Source organism: Trachypithecus francoisi, unplaced genomic scaffold (genome assembly GCF_009764315.1).
Source record: "Trachypithecus francoisi isolate TF-2019V2 unplaced genomic scaffold, Tfra_2.0 Lachesis_group17, whole genome shotgun sequence".
Lineage (NCBI taxonomy): Eukaryota > Metazoa > Chordata > Mammalia > Primates > Cercopithecidae > Trachypithecus > Trachypithecus francoisi.
In genome coordinates, this window is record NW_022681462.1 from 60,655,876 (window position 1) to 60,677,811 (window position 21,936).

Genomic DNA, 21,936 nt, shown 5'->3' on the forward strand with positions numbered 1-21,936 from the left:
TCCTGATTCTTCCCTCTTTAATTGCAAGGGAGCTACCATTCCCCCCTACCTTAACCATTCCCTCCTGGGAGACAGAAGCTCTGCATACAGCCATACACCCCTGAGATGTGCCTCTAAAGTCGGGTGCTAGGTTTGGCTTCTGAAATCAACTCTGTCACCTGACAACAAAGGTGCAACTTGGCTCATGTCCACAGAAGTGGAAAAAACCAAGCAATTCCACTAAATACAACTCCACTCACACTTTCTTTTTTTTTTTTTTTTTTTTTTTTTTTTTGAGACGGAGTCTCGCTCTGTCACCCAGGCTGGAGTGCAGTGGCCGGATCTCAGCTCACTGCAAGCTCCGCCTCCTGGTTTACACCATTCTCCTGCCTCAGCCTCCCGAGTAGCTGGGACTACAGGTGCCCGCCACCTCACCCGGCTAGTTTTTTTTTTTTTTTGTATTTTTTAGTAAAGACGGGGTTTCACTGTATTAGCCAGGATGGTCTCGATCTCCCAACCTCGTGATCCGCCCGTCTCGGCCTCCCAAAGTGCTGGGATTACAGGCTTGAGCCACCGCGCCCGGCCACTCACACTTTCTTTCCCATGACTAATTCTTGTATTTTTGATGAAGGTGTTCTGCTTTAAGCAGGTCCTCAGTTGAAAAATGTAAGTCTGCAGTTCCTGAACTCATTTGAATTTCACAAGCCATGGGTTTCAGGATGAGTTTTTCCAGTAGAGTCTGCTTTCAGCTTAGAATTGTAAAGAGTTCAGTTCATTCCTTTATATTTGACTTGATCTGCCAAGGACATTAGGTGGACTGTGGCCTCTGGCTTGAGCCTAAGGGGAAATGGTTTCTGTGCTCCACAGCCACCTTTCCAGCCAGGCTCCTCTTTCTTCACCCCCATGCAGGAGGCAGGGTTCCTCCCCTGCCCACTGCCCGCTGTGGGACCAGCAGCCAGCCCCGACCCAGAGCCAAGATCAGTCCTAGAAGTTGCCCAAGAGTAGCCCCTTAGCACCTGGGCAGCAGCTGGCAAGGAGCCAGTGGTGGGCTTGGCCCGGCCAGGAGGTGCCCTTCTCCATGTTGGTGCTCTCAAGCTGGGAGCGTGAGCTGTGGGTCCATGCACACGGCTGCCCAAGGAGTTCATTCTTACCAGAGTCTGCATCATGGGCATCAGGCAAAGTCAGGTGCATGCCACTCTGCTTCTTCATGGTGAGGCCCTCACCGAGGCTACCATCCTTTTCCAGGCCTCTAGAAGGCAAAAGAGGGCCAGGGTCCGGTAAGGTAGACGGCTAGCGTCATGGGGACTGAGAGGGAGAATGGGACAGCCTCACTCCAGGCAGGCTCTGGGGCTGTGGGTTCGGGCCCAAAGACAAAGCTGAAGTCACCAATATCACTAGAGAGGCAGAAGGGATCAACATAGGTAGCGTGCCACACAGGCTGAGGCCTGGAAACTCTCCCACCCTCTCTACTGTCTTCTCTGAAGTGGGTAAGGTCAGAAGCTCCCCAGGCCAGGGGTAGCAACATCCAGCAGAGTGCCAGGCAGAGAGTGGGGACTGTGGACTGACTGCCAAGGAAAGCCTGGTCTTGACAGGGCACCAGAAGTGCTGCAACCCCCAAACCCCTGTGGAAAAAGGGTCCAGATGCCACCATTCCTTAGGCCGCAGGGTGTCCCCAGAGGAGCCAGCAGAGGCCCCTGGGGTGGCAGATTAAACAGTCATGGAGATCCCATCTTGTCCCCCAACCCCTGTCCCCAATTTCCCAGATCCCTGCTGCTATACTGCTGGTGGGGGGAGGGGTTCCTCTTTTCACAGAGTGGGGGCTGGGGGGAACCAGGAAATAGCCTCCAGCTTAAGCCTGCCGTGGCCATCCCGGAGAACAAGCAGTCCCAGCCAGCACATTCCCACTGCCGAGGAAGCCCACAACCTTTGACCCTGTCGACTGGGGAAACTTAGAGAATAGAAGCAGAAGGCACAGGAGAGGAGGAGGCAGGACAAGAAGGTTTCTTTCCTTCAGAGAAGCACCAAGATGATGATCCCACAAAGAATACCAGGGGTGTCCTTGCCATCCTAACTCAGGCTCACATTGGCTTCAACTTGGGCCTGGGAATTTTAGTGGGCATCAGAGGAAACCATCTATAAAACCACAATGGCTCTGGGCTGGTTCCCTTCCTCTCCCACCCCTTCCCATTCCCAGGAGGCATAAAGTGTGGTGCAAAAAAGCCAGAGACAGGCCAGGCATGGTGGCTCATGCCCGTAATCCCAGTACTTTGGGAGGCTGAGGCAGGAGGATCAACTGAGGGCAACAGTTCAACAACAGCTTGAAAAACACAGTGTGACCCCATCTCTACAAAAAATGTTTAAATTAACCAGACATGGTGGTGAGTGCCTGTAGTTCCAGCTATTTGGGAGGCTGAGGCAGGAGGATTGCTTAAGCCCAGGTGATAGAGGCTGCAGTGAGCTGTGATCATGCCACTGCACTCCAGCCTGGACAACAGGGTGAGACCCTGTCTCAGAAAAACAAAAACAATACAAAACAAAAAAAGCCAGAAACACTAGGTTGGAATCATGGGCCACCCTTCTCAGCTTTGTGACCCTTGGCAATGCTACTTGACCTTTCTAAGACTTAGGTTTCTCATCTTGAAAATGATCGTGAGAATGTCCATCACACAAGGTGGTCATGGGGAGTGAATGAGACAATATGGGCAGATCTAGTGCAGGGCTGGCGTGAAGCAGGGCTGGGTGCAGCTTCCCATCCTACTCTTTTCCCATCCCATGAAGGGGCCTTTCCTAGGGCTCCAGAAAGAGTCCATCTCCAGGACTACGCTTGGTTCTAGGCCAACATACAGCATGGTCCCTACCTTGAGGAACCTTACAGCCCAGATGGAAGAAGGGACAGTTCAAGTTGAGCAATTAGCAAAAACCCACGAGAGGGTTGAATGAAGCATTGCAGAGGCTGGGTGGTTGGTGGCTCCATGAAGGAGGGGTATCTCGACAGGGCCTGAGGGGCAATTAGAACATGAGACTAGCAGTGTGGCGCTGGCCCAGGCAGAGCAGTGGAAGGTGTGGCTGATAGTGAAGGTCTGCTAGGCCAGACCTGCAGGCTGTGGTCTTAAACCTTGGCTACCCCAAACTAGATTTTATCCCCAGTGTAGGGCAGGGCTATCTGGACCAGAAGCCTGGATCCAATATCCTCCTGGCTTTCCCAGGAGATAGGGAGGATTCTTTTCTGAACTTGGGGCCACAGATCAGAAACCAGGGCTTGTAAAATCTAGTTTGGGGCAGCCAAGGAGAGGTACTTAGGGGCTTCCTGTTGTGACAAGCCCCAGCCCTGCAGTTCTGCTGTTCCAATGGAGACACAGGCCAGGTCTTCAATGCTGGGAGACAAGGCTGCAGCTCAGAGGGGTCCCACCACGACTGACCACTTGGAGGAAGAGACAAGCAGTCATCCAGATAAGGATGCAGGAACAGCAGCCAGCTCCGGGGCAACCCCCTTGCAGGAGGGGAGCTGGGTTGTGCACCTGCTTGTGTGGCCATAGCCAGTGAGCAGGAGAAAAAGGTCATCGGAATGCAGGTCCCCTCACCCAGAGTGTGGCCCTCGGCCTCATGTATCCAGTTGCCAGGTGGCTTTACATTCCCATTCTGAAAAGTCCTTCAACCCCAGAATGTCCTTCTGGCAGCTTCCACCCACTGTTCCTGCTTTGCCCTGGTCTCCCAGGCCTGCAAAGTGAGGGCTGACTCTGCCCAAGGTGTTTTACTGCATCAGATTACCCTCCTCTGTAAATTTCACAGTCTGGAAGCCTTCTGGGCTTCCAGAGTCTCTGTGAAAACACAAATACACACCAGGTGGCTGTCCCCTGAGGCCTCAGGGAGATGACACAGCCAGCTATCTCAAAGGACAAGAGGATCAGAAAGAGGCAGGGCCCCTGACCAGCAGGAGGCCCTCTTTCCCTTTGGGCCACACAGGCTAAGCCTAGGAGTCCCACTGGGTTTGAGCAAAGACTTTCTGCAGATTCAGCCCGGACAAGACTGCCCTGCTCTGGCCCATGAAAGACCCAGATCCCAGGCCAGGGTCTCCGGCAGGAGACAGGAGGTATGAAGGGTGTGGGTGACTAGGGAAGAAGGGGTGGCCCTTCAGGACTCCACCTCCTCCTCCTCTTCTAGCCTCCAAATGGAATGAGGAAAGAAGTGACAGCCTCTATGGGCTGGCACTCAGGAGACCCAGGTTCAACTCCCAGCACTACCACTTACTAGGCGAGTGATTCTGGTAAGCTATATATAAAGTCTCTGCGTCTGAGTTTCCTCACTGGGCTGGGAGTAAAATCTGATAATGCATAAGCTATAAGCAGCTGAGGTATAAGATAAAGGAACAAGCCCAGCACCCAGCTCCAGCGCTCAAGAATGATTTCTCTTCCTTCTTACCACTCGTGAACCTCAGTGTCCTACCCAGGGTCTCTATGTACTTCATAGAGGACTGTCAGGAGGTTCAAATTGGACTACGGATGTGAAAAGCTCCGTGGGCAAGAAGTTCCATGCTTTCATTCAACAGCCTCACTCTCCTCCCCATCTTGGCAGGCATGGTGGCCACCCAGCTGTGGATTGATGCCCTGGCAACCACCCTCTGGCAACCCAAGAGATAACGACGGTCACTCACCCCAGCTGGGAGAAGCTGTACAGGGTCTGCCACAGCCGCAGCATTTGTCTGCAGGTCACGAGGGCTTCCTCTGGGCCTTTCAGCGCCTGCTCCAGCTTCACCTTGGTGAACATCAGGCTGTGGGGAGGGAGCGGCCATCAGCACACCCAGCGAGGGCCCACTTTCACCTGAGGATCCTGCCCCACCAGGACGGCCCCACATGCCCACCTCCCCAGCTCGCAGAAGGCAGAGTGCCATGAGGGCGGCAGCCTCTGCCAGGCCCCTGGACCGCTTGCTTTCTCTCTGTGCCTCACCTTCTCCCCATCTTGGCTGCCAAAGCATGAAGCACTCCATGAAGCATTGTCAGTGTCCACACTGCTGATGCTCCATGTCCCCTGACCACGTACCATCCTGCCTATCTCTGAAGCACTGCCCTGTGAGGTCTTGCTCGGTTTGCTCTTCCTACCCACATCCTCCACTGAGCAACGCCCTGTGCCTACTGAACGTGGGACCAGGCTTACACTCACATTCCCCACAGGGCCCAGCCTGGGACCTTGGAGAAGAGACCCATCCAGACAGTGACTTAGAATCCATGAGTGAAGGTAGAGCAAGGAACTGGCAAGGAGGTCCCCTAAGGACAGAGCTCCACTTCCCACCTTGCCAGCCACAACAGTATAGGTGCCCAAGCAACACCTCCTAAGTGGAACTGCAGAGTTTGCTTCCTGACCCTGGAGATACACAAAGAAGGCGGTGTTATGCTTTATCAAAGGATTCTTTCTTGGATTTCCCAAAATAGCCAGCTCCCCTTATATAATCGATAGGATTAAAGTGACGTGAAATCCTTTTCAATCACCATTTAGGGACAGTTACTGTGCAATGAGAGCAAGCAACTTCAGAATTTCTTTTGACCTGAAAACCTGAAGTCCTCTGAGGTAAGACCAGTGTGGGGAGTGGCCCTTAGAATGGCTGAGAAGAAGAGCTGGTCCCACCTGGAGGCAGGACCCCAGGAGGGGTGGCTGGCTCCCTCCCTCTGCCCTGGACACAGCAGGCACAGCCAGAATGCTTCTCACAGGCCAGTCACGACACCTGCTCATCAAGAGCTGGGGTGGAGCCCTGGAGGCGCTGCTGTGACTGGTGTTGGCCCTTCAGATGCTGGGGAGGTCGGGGGGTTCTGGAGGGGTCCAGGCAGTGGTTATATAGCAAAAATGGGAAGTCCAGCCATATTTTCACCTTGGTACTGCCAGCAGTACCAACACACACCAGCTGCCTGGGCAGCCTGCGGAGAGCTTGAACCACCGAGGGCCAGACAGCAGCACCTCCCGCTTCTCGCCCGTGGTTGAGTAGTGAGGCCCTTTCTTCTCAACACCGCTGAGGAACAAGACCACGGGACAGTCAGGCCCTGCACTTGAACACTGCCCGGTGGTTCTACCAGCGCACCCGAGGGTAGTACGCAGGCCTGCTCCATCGGAGGGTCCCCACCCAGACTGCGAAGGCTGCAGGCGCCACCTGGCGAGGCCAGGCCTGGCCCTGGCAGCTGCTCCTCTGATCTCTCTCAGTTGGGCCTCTGCCCTGAGACCTGGGCTCCCAGCTTCATAAAGCCCTCTGATGCCCTTATTCTCTGCCTGTCTTTCCACACTTTGTCTCTTAGATTGCAACTTGGTAGAGAATGAAGAGGGTGGAATTTGCCCCAGGATCTTCAGAAGAGGGGATTTCTAGACAAGAATTTTTTTTCCTCACTGCATCCCCAAATGCCTTTCCTGACCCTGCACACAGGTTGCCCCTCAGATACCACCTCTTCTCTTCATTTTCATCCATCCCAAGCCTGGCTTTAAATCCCACCTCTCCCAATTCTTAGGATGCCCTGCACTCGTCTTGGAACATAACTAATGACCACCTGGCTTGCCTATCAGGTCCCAAGGGCAGAAACTGGGATCCCCCTAGCATGGACTGCACAGACCGGAGTGCACAGTCAGCACAGGACACAGCCCTGAGTAGGAATGACCCCAGTGGGCAACTGCTGGAGACAACTGGTCCTGCCACTGTACTCTCCTTCCCCAGGTTTGCAAAGGATCCAACACTCCACAAGTATCAGGGGCCTCTGCTTTCAGGAATATGAAGAAGAAAACACAAGGGCTGCCTTCGAGACAACAATTAGAGCACTATAAATGACACATTGACCAGAGAATCAAGGGCTGCATTTTTGGATCAGACTCAGTGCAAGGGAAGAAACAGGAAAGGGATCTTACTGGAGCTGGTGTTTGGTGAAAAGCCGGGTGGAGTGGGATTTGGCTGGGAGCTGGGGAGAGAGAAGAGGCTGGGGTGTGGAAGGTGTGGCAGCTGGTTGGAGCAGTAGGTGTCAGTGAGGTGGGAAAGCCCCTCCCTCAGACAGCCAAGTCCCCTGGGCTGGGCTGATTCCTGGGGACAGCTCCCTGGGCAGGCCAGCCCTGCTGCATTCCCCGGGCCCTCTGCAGTCATTGCCTCTTCAGCACACTTCTCTCTGCCAGAGCTTCCTTCTCACTTTCTTCATCTTTGAGGGCCGGAATGGGTCTAGGGCAGACCCGACCACACCATGTGCCTGGCAAAGAAGTGGCTGAAAACTGAGCTGGCATCACAGTAAGTTCTACCAAAGGCAGGCTGTACCTTCGCAGCTGCTGACATTCCATTAGCATGAGTGGCCCAGAGCGGATTTTCTCAACCCAACCGCATCCTTTCTGGGCTGGGGCAAGTGCTCCACCAGTCACTCTGGTCTGATCTTTCACTCCAGGATCCTGGGAAGATCCAGATTTGTTCCTGAGATTTCCTCGGGCTGGCAGGTGAGCGCTGCCAGAGGGATTTTCCTCCACAAAGAGCCCTGTCCCGTGGTCCTCCCCTTCTGTGCCTCTGTGTGGTCTTCACAGCCTTCCTGCTCTGGCTCTACCCTCCCTTCCTGCCATCCTCCCCATGACCTTGGGCGCTGGTACACTGATCACATGGGTATTAGCAGCTCCCTGAGCCTCGGAATAGGCTCCTGGACTCATCGTGCTGTGCTTGTGCTGTAGCCTCTGCTGAGATCACCCTTCCCCCTCTGATACCCAGCCAGCTCCTAACCAGATGTCACCCTCTGGCTTTCCGTGTCCCCATGGGGGCTGTGCACACCCCCATCCTGATGTCAGGATGTGGTTATCTGCGCCTCTGCTGGCTTGCCTCTAGTTCACTGCAGAACTTTCTCCCACTCCCAACAGGGATCAGCAAACAACTCCACTCCCTCAGAAGGAGCAACTCAGCTGCTCTTCTAAGGAGCACAGGCCCCTATCCATCCTGTCCACTGCAACAGGGAGCTGCTGCCCACTCACCCACCTATCAATGCTTAGCCCATCTCTTCAGGAAGCAGGAAGCCTGGTGGAGCCCTGGCATGCCGTCAGGGCTGGTGGGTGACATTCTGGGGCCCTCACAGCCAGGAGGAATCGAAGCTGTGGCCACAGCCTCATCAGAACGCTGTGACTCCTGTGCGAAGCTGAGGGGAGGCTGCTGGCAGTTGGGGCTGGGGATAGAGTAGGCAAGCCTGGGTTCCCCTTCCCCTCGCTTATCTGTCTTATAAACCAACTGAGCCTAAAACACCACTTCAATAAAGGATTCTGAGACTAAAAAAACTATTTCAATCCCACGGCTCCAGCCCTCCTCCAAGATGTCCCTATGTAATCACGCTGTCCTTCTCTGAATGTCTGGCACTGTGTTCCATTAGCACTTAATTACATTATACATATATATATATACTTGGGGCTCAGGACACACCACCCTAAAATATGACTGTTTGAGACCAGAATATGCCACCCCAAAATATACTTTGGCATATTTTGAGTTAGTTATTCCAAGAAACTGCAGACACAGAAGTAGCTCTGAAAAGCTGCCCTTTTATAAAAAAATTTCCTTTTTTTTTTTTTTTTAAAGAGACAGGGTCTGGCTCTGCTGCCCAGGCAGAGTGCAGTGACGTGATCGTAGCTCATTGCAGCCTCAATCTCCTGGGCTCAAGCAATCTTCCTGCCTCAGCCTCCTGAGTAGTTAGGACTAACAGGCATGGGCCACCACACCCAGCTAACTTCTTAATTTTTTGTGAGATGGGGTCTCACTATGTTGCCTAGGCTGGTCTCAAACTCCTGGGCTCAAATGATTCTCCTGTCTCAACCTCCCAAAGCACTGGGATTACAGGCATGAGCCACACTGCCTGGCCTAGAAACTTCCATCTCTCAGGGAAATCCACATTAGCAAAAGTATCTATAAAGAAGAGGGCTGCTCCTGACAACTTCTATCACCTGAGAGATTTTTATCTGCATAACAAGAGAATCTTTATTCATCATCTCCTCTCTGACACCCTCCTATAACTTGTCTCTACCACCCATAGGAACCCCAACCCCCTTTTCCTTTCTGTAGCTCCAGATGCTATTAAGCTACAATCATCTGGTCTTTCTTCGAATCTCATATTCAGTGGGACTTCCATGCATATGTATATAATTAAATACATTTTTTTCTCCCATTAATCTGTCATGTCAATTTAATTCATAGCCCAGTCAAAGCCCTCCTCCCTAGAAGGGGGGAGGGAAACCATTTTCCATTCCCCTACTATGTATATAATCTTTTTTTTTTTGCCACCTAGGCTTAAGAGTTTAATAATAAACTCATATCAAGATTTTTTTTTTTTTTTTTTTTTTGAGACAGAGTTTTGCTCTTGTTGCCCAGGCTGGAATGCAATGGTGCAATTTTGGCTCACTGCAACCTCTGCCTCCCAGGTTCAAGCAATTCTCCTGCCTCAGCCTCCTGAGCAGCTGAGATTACAGGCATATGCTACCAGGCCCGGCTAATTTTTTGTATTTTAGTAGAGACGGGGTTTCTGCATGTTGGTCAGGCTATTCTTGAACTCCCGACCTCAGGTGATCCACCCACCTTGGCCTCCCAAAGTGCTGGGATTACAGGTGTGAGCCACTGCACCTGGCATTTCAAGCATTTTTAATGTCAGACATTCTAGAATCAGTGTGCAGCCAGCCTGGCCTATAGATGGTGAAACCACCGTTTATCTTGTCCTGTGCCTCATCGTGCGTCCCCAACTGCTCTGCAAGTGCCTGCAGGCAGGGCCCCGCTGCCCTTCCCCAGCGCCTGGCGCAGTGCTGAGCACACAGTATCTGCCTAGTCCTGGAGCCTGTTACTTGCTTCCCCACAGCTGCAGTGTGGGCCGGACTCCCACAGCTGACAAGCAGAGCGCTGGCCAATTCCATTCCAAACTGTCCAGAAGCTAAGTTTTCCTCACTGTGAAAGCAGGACCTGGGGAGGAACAGAGGGCTCCAGATGTGGAAGCTTCTGGCTCCTCCTGACTGGGGTGGGGGTGGAGGGCCTCCATCCCAGGAGACAGTCACTGGGCAAGGCCAAAGAGTATCACTGAGGAGAGTCTCTGTGATCGAAATGCCTGAATACTGAAATCCAGCAGCTTTCAACATTTGTGCCGTCCAGTAAGAGCCACTCCAGAAGAGCAATGGTCACAGTACTGTCCTCAAGCCCCACACCGTGTCGTCACTCAAAGTGAATACACACTGGCCCAGGAATCAGAAATCCAAGCCAAAGTCCCAGCTCTGTGGTCACCCAGCTGGGCATGTCACAGGTCCCACACCTGTACAGTAAGAGTAAAGTCACCTGTCCCACAAACTCCCACCAGGCTGAACTGTGATGACCTCTCAGCAGCAGCTGCATTCAGCTCTCCAGCACACAGGGAAGGGACTTTGAAGCTGCAGGCCGGCCAGATCCCAAGAAGCAAGCCAGGCCAGGTGCCTCTGAAGGCTCCCAGAAAGCCCCGAGCTTCTTGGCCTGTTCAACTAGGCCCTTCACTCCTAGGACCTAAGACAGGCTTATGACAGGAAGAGGATGAAAGGAGATGTACAAAGCTACAGGAACTGGGCTCTGGGCAAAGCATCCTTGCTGTGACCCCTCTTGCAAGCATTTTCCTGTTTTAAGCTGTGGAAGCCCATGTGAAGTAAACACAGGTCTTTTGAGGCCAAGCGCCTTTGCCATGCCATCGGCATCGAAGGATGATGTGAAAGTGAGTGTTCTCTCTGGAAAAGGGGAAGGAGCGTGGGTCAGTGTAAACACTCCAAGGGCTTGGTCACACTGCTGGGGCTAGGGAAGGATGGCTGGGTACCCATTCCTGGTACTCTCTGCAGGCCCATCCAAGCCATGTGGCACACAGGCCCTGGCCGGGGTGGGGAGCCCAGTGCAGACATAAGCCCTCTCTTTACTTGCTTACACCCTCGTCAGGATGCTGCCAGAGCCTTCGGTAGACCACACCGGCCACCCCACACCCAGGCTCAGTGCTCCCTCACCCACCATCCTAACCGCTGGGACCTGCCGACTCCCATGTCATCTGCAAGCGTGATGCAGCATCCAGCGACACAGAAAGGCACTCAGGTGACCTTACAGAGCCAGCCCCTGTTGAACCATGGGACATCTCAGCCCACGGGGCCTGTATGTCGAGGGCAGCCCTGATTCTGAGGAGGAAGACCGAGACCAGTGAGGCTGGTGTCTCTGTTCCCCGTTAGAAAATGGCTGTGCCACAGGCCACCAGCTTTGCCAATCTCCCCAATCGCTCCAGTGTGGGCTGATGATGGAGGTTCCCAGGAGAATGTTGGCATCTGCCTCCTCTTCCTCCTTTTCTTTCTAACCTTGCCTCGCCTGCACTCCTAGGGCAGGATCATGCTGCTAATGATCTGTTGGAAGGATTAAGACTTGGCGCTGTTCCCATGTGAGGCAAAGACAAACAATTTCTTCCCACTGCTATAAAGAGATCTGAGGGTGAGACCCTTAGTATGGCTTTTCCAAAAATGAAAAAAAAAAGAAAAATAGTTATCCTGTAAATAGGGGATATTTTTGTGGTGTCTCTGGCTAAGCAAAGCATAGTCCTGGGGTCAGAGGTCATCTCCATCGCCTTACCTGGGGGCACCAATCCTCACCCTTCCTGTGGCCCTGGCTGCTCACCCCAGCACACCACTCTTGGTGGTGGTGGAAGTTGGCAGAGCAGAGCCGGCTGCAGGGAAACACACAGGCTGTGTGGGCAGCAAGCACGACGGGTCCACATTTTTACTTTCATGTTCCTGAAAGTAACTCCCTGTAGTTACTCAGCACCTGCAATGAACACTTGAACACAGTAACCACCATGTACACGAGGGAGCCACTTCCCCGCTGAGACATGGTCTTTAGCATCAGATGATGTGGGTATACTTCCAGGCTCTGTTGCTTCCTAGAAGTGCCTTCACCTCTGATGGTGCCTATTCATTTGCAAGGCAGGACAGTCACGGTACTGCCCAGGAGGGTTGCTGGGAGGACTAAAGGAAAGAGAGCCTGTGCCTGGCGCGTGTCACCCCTCAAGAGAGGTTAGCTGTCATTCTCAGTCATCTTTGCTGTTGTCAGAGTCAGACCTGTCTTCCTGCGAGATCCTTCCTTCATCTGGGCGGGGACTAGGTCTTTCTTATCTTTGTATCCTTGGTGCCTGCTCTCATATCACTCAACAAATTGGTGAAGAACGGAAGAGGAAAATAGAGTCACAAGGGCTCACCAAGGCCTGGAACACTGTAGGTGTTCCCAGGATCCAAGCAGCTCCAAGGAAGTAAAGCTGCAGGGTGTCCCTGAAACTCTCCATTCTTCTGGGTCCTACTGGTCCCATGTGTGTTCACTGGGCCCTGGGCAGCTCTTCCGGATCCCTCTGGCTCCTGGCCATTCTGGGAACCCTCTGTGTGTCGGGGGTGGCGGTAGAGGGGGTGGGAGGGTGGCGGGAAGTGGCAGCAGGTGTGGTGAATGCATAGCAAGGCGTATTATCTCTTAAAAGGACAGTAATTAGTAATTGCAGCTGATGGCTGTGCTGAGCTGTTTTAATGAAGAGTTCTATTTTTATAGAAAACACATAATTGAGTGAAAAAGCAGGCTATTCTCTGAGTCAGGGGGCCATGCCTCTGGAAAGTCTAATTCCTTGGCCATGAGGCCAGAGCCTGTATAGTAAATGGGCCCCAGCCCAGGCTTCACCAAGTTGGACTCATGGTGACAAGCAGGGTCCAAGTCTGATGACCAAAGTGTCCCTCCTTGAAGCCATGTGACCTTGGGCAAGTCACAGATCCTCAGTTTCTTTCCTTCCTTTCTTCCTTCCTTCCTTCCTTCTTTCCCTTCCCCTTCCTTCCTTCCTTCCCCCCCCGCTTTTTTTTTTGAGATGGAGTCTCGCTCTGTTGCCCAAGCTGGAGTACAGTGGCATGATCTCGGCTCACTGCAATCTCCGCCTCCTGGGTTCAAGTGATTCTCCTGCCTCAGCCTCCTGAGTAGCTGGGACAACAGGCATGCGCCACCACGCCCCGCTAATTTTTTTTAAATTTATTTTTAGTAGAGACGGGGTTTCACTATATTGGTCACGCTGGTCCAAACTCCTGATCTCAAATGATCCGCCCGCCTCGGCATCCTAAAGTGCTGGGATTATAGGCATGAGCAACAGCGCCAAGCCTAGAGTTTCAGTTTCTTATCTGTAAAATGAGAATGACAGCATCTATTTACCCTGAGGACTGCTGCAGGACATCATGCACATAAAAGGCCCAGCAAGGGCTGGCACTTCAGAAAGGGTTCAATCCAAGTTTGCCCAAACTTTCATTCTCAGTCCCCCAGCCCCCATTACGTGCAGGTGCTTACTTAAGTCCTCTGTGCCTCTGTTTCCTTATCCATAAAATGGGAATCATGACAGTTTCTATCCCTCCTAGGGTGCTGAGATTACAGAGCTAATGCAGCAAGGTGCTCACAGCAGTGCCCGGCAGGAGCCAGCACTGGGTGCATCATTGTTATTGAAGCTCTCGGAGTTCAAGTATACCAGGGTGGTCCTGCCAATCAGCCGGCATGGGTTCTAGCCTCTGCTCCACCACTCATCAGCAACGTGATCTTGAGCTATCATCTAACTTTCACATTAGTTTCTTCATCTTCAAAACAGGGGTGCTGTATAGACCAAAAAACAAAGCAACCAAACCAAAACAACCAAACTGGGTGAGGGGTGTGACAGCACTCTGGCTGTGACATCCCCAAATCCCCCACACGGTTCTCTTCCTTCCAAAAAACAAAACAGCTCCCATTGTCTAGCAGCTGGAGGGTCCACTGGAGTATGTTTTGTGCTTAGTGGGGGTTTCCCTACCATGGGGGTAGCAGGCAGAGGAGAGGCCAGTCTCTGCCCCAAAGGTACTTCTAAACTCAGACAAGACATCCAACGCATTAGGAAACACAAGAACAACAGAATCTGGTACTCAATTGAGTGGTTCAGCTTTGAAGTATAGGGGCTCCAGGGGCAAAGTGGACCTGAGGGGTCCTCTGAAGATGGGCAGGAAGGGCAGAAACAAAGGCCTGTAGTGGGAGAGAGGGGCCAGCCTGCCCCTTCCCCCCCATTCAGGTGTGATCACCCAGACTCTGGCCAGCGTCTGGGTGATCTAGGTCTGTGCTGAGTGATCTAGGGGGGGCAGGGATGTGCTGAGTGATCTAGGTCTCCCAGACACATGGTCTCTCACCCATGTTAAATCCAACACATGCTCAGGACCTTTTTAAAGAGACAGTCTGTCACCCAAGGTGGAGTGTAGTGGTGTGATCACAGCTCACTGCAGCCTCAACTTCCTAGGCTCAACTGATCCTCTCACCCCAGCCTCCCAAGTAGTTGGGACTACAGGTGTGTGCCACCACGCCTGGTTAATTTTTAAAATTTTTTGTACAGATAAGGTCTTGCTATGTTGCCAGGGTTGTTCTCAAACTCCTAGCTTCAAGTGATCTTCCTGCCTTGGCCTCCCAAAGCCACTGTGCCCAGCCTAGAAGGTATGATTTTTAAAAGGACTCTAACAGGCCTTACCCTCCCTGAAAGGGGGAGGGCCACAGTCAGCCCCGGTTTTATTACCTTCCCAGAGACTAATCCCTAACACAGAAGGGACATTTTTTAGCAGCTCTTCTTAACCCTAAAACTATTTATTTTTCCTTGGGTCTAGAGGATTAGACTGACCCATGTCCTCTAATCTTATAAGGCTCATGATGATCTTCCACCTCTTAACGAATTCATTTAACCTGATCTCACTTTGAAGCTTTAAAAATCAACAGCCTCAAAAGCTTTGGTTTCCTGAAGTTAGCGTCTCCTTACTTCAAAGACTGTCCTGACCTGGTGAAGGACCCCAGGGCTGCTCTGGGAGCAGCCTGCCCCTACCCTGCAGCTGGCCGCAGGGTTACACAGCATTCTTATCTGTTTCTGGGCTGACACAACTGGCCTTCAGGTCTCGGCTTCCCTCCCTGCAGCTATCTCCAGCTACCCTGAGAGGATCCCCAAACACAAATTCTTGATCTTGAAAGACTTAAATGTAAACCACACAGAGCCTTTTCATGGTCATTCAAGGGTGGAAGAACTTCCCAAAAGAAGACCCTTAGGTCTTCTTACCTTAGGAACAAAGGCAGGTTCCCAGCCAGGGCTGAGACACAACGAAGCAAATGCCTTGGTCTCTCTGCCCTGTGTCAGACCTCCAGGGACCTAAAGATCTCCCACTGCAAAGGGGAGGTCAACTCTGCTTTGTGGGCATGGGCTTTCTCCCAGGGGCAAAAAGGCTTTGTCTTGGGCCTGGGCCTCTCCTGCTACAGAGAACCATGTGCCCTGGGCCACAATTCCTGCCTCCAGCCCCTGCTGCAAGGAGGGAAAGCAACAAGTACCAGAAGGAAAGGGTTACCACCACTTTGGAAAACAAAGCCTGAAAATATCTATGTTCCTTCCTTTTTCCTTTCTTTCCTCTCTTCCCCAGACAAACAAAAAGACCTGTGTCATCTACCCTAGAAGTCTGAATGCAGGCAGACCACTAACTGGAGAATGATGACCATTATCTTTCACCTATACATGTCACACAGAGCGAGGTCACAGAGGTTCTCACGGGCCAGCCCACGAAGGGAAATGCTGAATGTCAACTCAGCTTACCTAATGAGGAACTGACCTTTGGGGAAGGATCCGGTGCTGCCAGTGATGATGACCGGCTTAACACTTCCCTCTGCCACATGGCCTGCAAGGTTCCCCCATGGCTGGTGTCCTCCTCAGGGGCTGTGGCAGCCAAACGTGTTTAATGAACCCAGCAAAGTGATAAACTATGTTTGTGTTAATACCTTTGATTCCAGCCCCTCGCTGGAGTGTTGGTATGCTTAGCATCCTTTTGATATACTACAAGTCCTTAATAAGGGCAATCAAATAAACACGCTGGGTTTAAGTCAGAAATGTTAACAGAAGCCCCGGGACTCATCCCCCTGCTCAGTGGAATGGACCACGAGAAATATATCACACGTACCACCTGAAAAAAACATGAGGTACGCCAGGTAGATCCCAGGGGTGCCCTTGAGCTCCAACGTTAGCCTTAGCTAGAGTCAGCCAAGGTATGGCTCCAGCTAACGCCCGGTTATCAGCTCTGACAGTTTCCAAACAGTCTAGGTTTCCTGAGCAGAAGGCTGTGTGGTTCCATTTGTTTACAGGCACATGCTCTGGCTTGTTGGGAGGCCCATATTGTTCCTGTACTGGGGAGGGTCTCCCGGGCTCTGAAAGCTTCCCCGAGGACTTTCCAAGTCCCCAAAGACCAGTTTCAGCAGAAACTCCCAAGCGGACCTATCACCACCAACGGAGGTTTGGGGGCTGGGAGGAGGTGGCCTTGCCCACTGTGGAGAGGGGAAGGGGAAATTGTTTGTTCTTCCCTTGACCTATGTATGGCCTGGGCTTTCAAAACCACCCTGGCAGACTGCCAGACCTGGGACGGGAGCCGTGACTGACAGGCTGGTTATTGGAAAGCTCCCATCATGAGCCGAGGAACTTTGTTTGGTTACTATGGTGACCTTCACTACAAGCGGCCTGACTAAAGCCCAAGGAATCTGTTACCTAAAACCATCGCCCCACGGAGCCCATGGCTTCAGAAAGGACGCTTATCAGTTGCCTGTTCCCCTTCACCCCATATTCCTGCCCCTCCCTGGTAGGGCCTCCCAGCTGCCTCTCATATCCAAAACGAGAAGAAAGGACTCGCACAGGCATCTCCAAGCGTGCACGGGACCTTTCGCATTCCGCGGCTTGGCCCGGAACCCAGGCCTGGATAAGGAGCTGCTGCCCCCTGAGGCCCCCTGCGGGCCTGGTCTCTTGGCCGGGGACAGCCCAGCCGGCAAATGTGTCCAGGGCTTAGTCAGAAGCCCACAGGATTTCAGGAAGCTGCTTGGGGTGTCTGGTTCCCACCGTGCGAGGTTTATGCTGTCCCTGTGGGGCTGTCTCTGCCTCATCATGTTTTTTGCCTTTTTAAACCCAAGCTCCACTAACTAAAGGTCATCCCACAGCACAGAAATCAAGATCCTCTTCGCTTTGCTTTCTAACCTGAATTCAGAAGGCTTTTCAAAAGTTCGACTCCACGAAAGCTGGGTTTTCTCCGGGAGCCTAGAGTCTGCCTATATGGGAGTGGTGACTTCTTGTGCAGTCAAGGAGCTCACTAACCTTTCCCCAGAGCTTCCTTCCCTGCCTCTGTCAGGGCCCAGTCTCGGCTGCCTGCACCTCCTGGCCTATCTGGCCTTCCCCAGGCACTGCCACCCTTGGGACCCAGGATACAGCCTGATGCTGTTGGTGGGCAGCCTCCCCTCCCCTCCATACTGCCACCTTTCAAACACGGCTGTCCATCGACTGTGTGCCCTCTCCTGAGTCTCACAATAAACCTCACAAGCCAAGGAAGACAGAGCAGCTGTCCGTCTTTTGGCAGATGAGCAAACAGAGGCAAGGGGAAGAGGAGTGAGTTGCTGCAGGTGGCACAGGCCAGTGACAGACATGACTCAAGGGCTGGGACCTCACTGTGGCTCTCACACAAGGACCAGCTCACACGGACAGGGGTCCATTCCCCCACCAGTTTCCTCCCCTGTGGCAGGCCTCCCTGAAAGTGGTGAAACAGGCAAAGCCCATGCCTAGCACGAGCCAGCTTCTGCCATTCCTGAAGCAGGCTCTGGGATCCCATGCACGCATGGCCTCTAACACTGATGGCTGAAAGGAGACGCCTCTAATAGGCTTCAGGCACTGGGACAGCCCTCTATAAGGTGCCTTTAAGTGTCCTGTGGATACAGACGTTGCTGGGGACGATGAGGTCAGGACAAAGGGAGTTTGGTTTTTGTTGTTTTGCTGCAGTGATATTTACCAGACCGGTTGTTTAACTAACTGCCTTGGCAACAGCTGGAACCACAAAAGGCTTCTCCTCAAATGCAGAGAGCAGCTGAGGAAGCAGGGTGCAGTGTCAATCGAAGAGCAATGACATTTTTCAGTGATCCCTGACCTGTAATGGACTCAGTGACATTTCCTGCTAATCCATGAGTTTCTATGCTCTGTGGTTTCATCTGTGGCGAATAGCATTGACTTACTTACAAAGAGACAACGGTCATACCCTGTGGTCACTCACCAAAGTTTGGCGGTAGGTGGATTTCTCCACCCCACCCCAGCCGTACAGATAGTATTATGTCTCTATAAATGGTATATAGAGACACAATTTCTTTTTTTCTTAAAACAACAGAGATTTATTTTCTTACAATTCTGGAGGCCAAAAGTCCCTGTAATTTTTTCCCCCCAATTAGTTTTGCAGCCTTTTAGGGCCAGCTGGATCAAAACAGAGCTCCTCAGGATCCTGGAGGTGAGGAGCTCATGGTGGCTCAAGACGAAGAACCTACTGCTGCTTCCCCCCAGCCCCACAGCCCTGTACAAGCAGACTGAGGAAAGTGAGGCACCACTGGGGGTGGGGCCTGCAGATCCCCAAATGCTCCACAGCACAGTACTCTACAGTGAGTGACAGGTTGTAGAAGAACCTTCAGAATCCCTCAGGGCATGGAACTCAATGCTTTCCTCTGACCTCAGAGCTGACTCCCTCCTGCGGCCCCTAGGCCTCACCCTCCACAGCTCCTGAAGCCCTTGCAGTCGCTCTGTGATGTCTGCATGGGTGAGTTGTTCCCAAGGTAGAGGTTCCTGCCTGCAAACGCTGCTCTCCAGGAAGCTCCCTGCAAGCCTTGGGGAAGCACCCGAGACAGGGGTACAGTTACCCTGCATGTTGACAAACAGCAGTCTGCACCAGGGCTCCCTTTGAGAATCTGCTGAAAGCCATTTCCATGGACTCAGGCTCGCATGCACAAAATGTCATAGTTCAGGTCCAGGGGTTCTTGGAGACCCAGATGTCCACCCTTGGGCCACCTGGGGGCAGTCACCAACCTCAAGGCAACCCCTGACCAAGGACACTGTCAGTGAGCGGCACACTTCCTGGGGAAGGAGTCGGCACCTGAGTGAGCGTGGGAAGAAGGGAAGGGTGGAAAGTGCGTGTGTCGAGGCATGGCAGCAGCGGGGGCACACATACTGCCCACAGGGCAACGGACAGCTTCCTAGCCCAGTCCAAGAGCCTGGGAAGATGTAGGCAGGAGGTACTCCTGGCGTGACAGTCAAGGAAGCTGATGGGGAGACAGACCCCATTTTCTGCCACACCTCACACAGCCTGGGCTGCAGCCAGATTTCCAAAAAAGGGAGTTAGCCTCCCCACAGCAGGCCAGGGGAGCTGCTTTAGCCTGGTAGAAAGCAATCAGTTCAGAAGTCAGCAAGAGATGCTGAGTGGTGAGATGCCAGGTGCTGGGATGGAGGGACCCCCTCAGCTGTAACTGGGCAGGTGTGAATCACCTTCCTTGGCTCCATCAGAGCAGCGGTGCTCCCACCTGCATCACAGTCTCAGTTTCCAAGTAAGATTTCATTAGGAAATTCTGATGCCGAGCTGAGCCAGGCCTCTTGCTTCTCCTGTGCTCCACAGACCCAGGGTGGACGAAGAGCCCTTTCCTTTCCCCAGCCTAGGATTCTAAGTCTTTCTGCTTGGCCATTTCAGTTTCCGATGAAGCCTAACTGAAGTGGAAACACACACAGGCACGCAGGCCAGCAGCAGTGGGTCAGACCCTGCCAGAGAGGTGTGAGGATGGAGCTGGGATCAAAGTAAGGCACTGGCACTAGGAGTGGGGAACCTACATCTTTTGTGCATTTTCATAAAAAATAAAATGTTCTTACCTCGTATTACTGTATTGTACTTGGGATTAATGAGACAAGGTAACTAATCCCTTGTCCACCCATACTGTTTTCTCTGTGTTAGGATTTCCTAAGCTACCGGCCTTTGGGGTGAAGTGACTGGAATTTTAGTAGTCTCTTTTTTTTTTTTTTTTTGAGACTGAGTCTCGCTCTGTGGCCCACGCTGGAGTGCAGTGGTGCGATCTCGGCTCACTGCAACCTCCGCCGCCCGGGTTCAAGTGATTCTCCTGCCTCAGCCTCCTGAGTAGCTGGGATTACAGGCACCTGCCATCACGCCCAGCTAATTTTTGTATTTTTATTAGAGACAGGGTTTCACCATGTTGGCCAGGTTGGTCTTGAACTCCTGACCTCAGGTGATCCGCATGCCTCGGCCTCCCAAAGTGCTGGGATTACAGGCGTGAGCCACTGCGCCTGGCCTTTTGTAGTCTCTTGAATGCTGCTGGGGTAAGGCTCAGATTCAGGGCCAGCCACGAACACAAAAGACAGGCTATGTCAAGTTGGCCATTCTGCTGACACCTGGCTGTGAGCAGTGGGGACCTGCCTAGGCCAGGATGGAGGGGAATGGGTGGGGCAGGGGTCAGTGTGGACTAGGGGAAGCAGGGCAAGCAGGGCAAGGCTCAGGGGTCTTGGGGCTGCAGACCAGGCTGACCAGCAGGATGAACACTTGTCCTTGGCCGTGGCCACTGGGGCTCCCCTCTTCAGGGAGGCTCATTATGGGGTTTATATTTAGGAAACACTGCCACTCCCAAAGCACCTTTCTTTAGCTTTGGGGAGGAGGAAGCCACCAACAGCAGTGCTCGGCATGCTGGCAAAGGCCACAAGCAGAACTATCTGCTGTCATCTGAAGGAGGCCAAGGGTGCAGGAAAACCTGAACCCACCCCTGTGGTCAGCCCTGCCTCTGATGGGCTGGGGATGGACAGAGGTGAAAGCCCAGTGACGGGAACCTCCCTAGGCTGGGACCACTGAAGCTTCCCTTCATCACCCAGCAATTTTTTCCTAATCCTTTGTGAACCTATTTACACAGCATGAGTCACCCATCAGGGCAGCCAGGACTCTAGCTTCTTCCTTGCTGTCTGCAGGGGACAGCCTTGGGCTGGTTCTAAATCACCTTCCTTCAGGCCCTAAGGTGGAACAGGGGAAGTGGGTTACTCAGAGGTCCCTAATCTGGGATCACAGGACTCTGAGAAACAAAGCCTGTTACACTCAGTGTCACCTGCCCTTAGGGGCAGAAGGCAGAAATCAAAAGATGACTCCCCCTTGCTCCCCCGACAGAGCAACACATCCTCCCACCTCAGTTGGCCCAGCACGGCCTTGTTCCCAATGTCCTGGCTGGGTGGCAGCAGGTCCTCTGTGTCCCACCACCACTTAGACCAAGTGCAACTTAAACCTTGCTCCAAGAAGTGGGGCATCTGGCTGATGCAGTAAATGAGGGAGGTGGGGAGATATGAAGGAGCAGGATCACCTCGGAGGGCTGTAACCCCTGTCTCCAGCTGCCAGCCTAGCTGGTGTTAGAATCCCATCCTTGGCTGGCTGTGTTAGGGCTATGATTAACTTACACAAGTTAGTTTCATTCTGAGGCTCATGCAGAACCCAGGGCAGGCAGAAGCAGCCCAAACACATGCATTCAAGCAGTCTCCCTTGTGGCCCATGCAGACCCCACCTCATGGGGGATGAGGAGTAGCACATGCACCCTATTCCCCACCAGGCACCTCCTGGTGCAGAGCGCCACAGCTATCTGCTGACCCCACCTGTCCTCACCCCCCTGTCTCTCCACCAGGGATTGTGCATGCAGCAGGTGCTTACCCCATGTGTGCTGGCTGGCACCATGGCAGGGCAGGTGTGCATGGGCACCTGCTGCAGAGGCCAGCCAGCTCCCCCACTGCCAGAGTGTTCTCAGGGCACTTACTTGAAGTTCTCAGGGTGCTCGGTGATGGCCATGTTGACAACATCCAGGGCATGCTGGTGGTGTTTCTGGGCAGAGAAGAGCAGTGCCAGCAGATGGAGGGCGTGGGCATCATCCTTGCATACCTTCAGGGCCTCCTGCAGCTGCTCCATGGCGCTGGAGATCTGTCGAAGGAACCCACCAGCTTAGTGCCCTTCCCCAGGCACATGCTGCCCTGGGACTCAGAAGCCAGGTGCCAGTCAGCAAAGGCACCCACACTCAACTCAAGGGGGCCCCAGGCACTGGGGGCAGGGATGCTGCTGTGAGAAAACACCTGCCCCAGATGGCCT

At 53.0% G+C, this 21,936-nt stretch overlaps 1 protein-coding gene and 1 long non-coding RNA gene across 7 annotated transcripts in view; one reads left to right on the forward strand and one right to left on the reverse strand.

Moving 5' to 3' along the window:
* TTC7A (tetratricopeptide repeat domain 7A) overlaps positions 1–21,936 on the reverse strand; it is a 135,266-nt gene that overhangs the window by 24,606 nt on the left and 88,724 nt on the right. For 4 of the 5 annotated variants that reach the window (XM_033175794.1, XM_033175797.1, XM_033175795.1 and 1 more), the window contains 3 exons: positions 21,611–21,771; positions 4,631–4,747; positions 1,131–1,228 (listed from right to left, as the gene is read on the reverse strand). In XM_033175794.1, the coding sequence (XP_033031685.1) occupies positions 1,131–1,228; positions 4,631–4,747; positions 21,611–21,771 (376 nt within the window). The remainder of the gene's footprint in view (positions 1–1,130; positions 1,229–4,630; positions 4,748–21,610; positions 21,772–21,936) is intronic. The other variant, XM_033175796.1, reaches the window with a different exon arrangement.
* Positions 5,158–8,464, forward strand: LOC117062355. 2 transcript variants are annotated; one of them, XR_004428317.1, is made up of 5 exons: positions 5,158–5,541; positions 6,668–6,882; positions 7,144–7,222; positions 7,374–7,422; positions 7,831–8,464. It is a non-coding gene; the product is annotated as an uncharacterized LOC117062355 (long non-coding RNA). The 2 variants fall into 2 exon arrangements; XR_004428316.1 differs by lacking the exons at positions 5,158–5,541; positions 6,668–6,882 and having other exon boundaries at positions 7,002–7,222.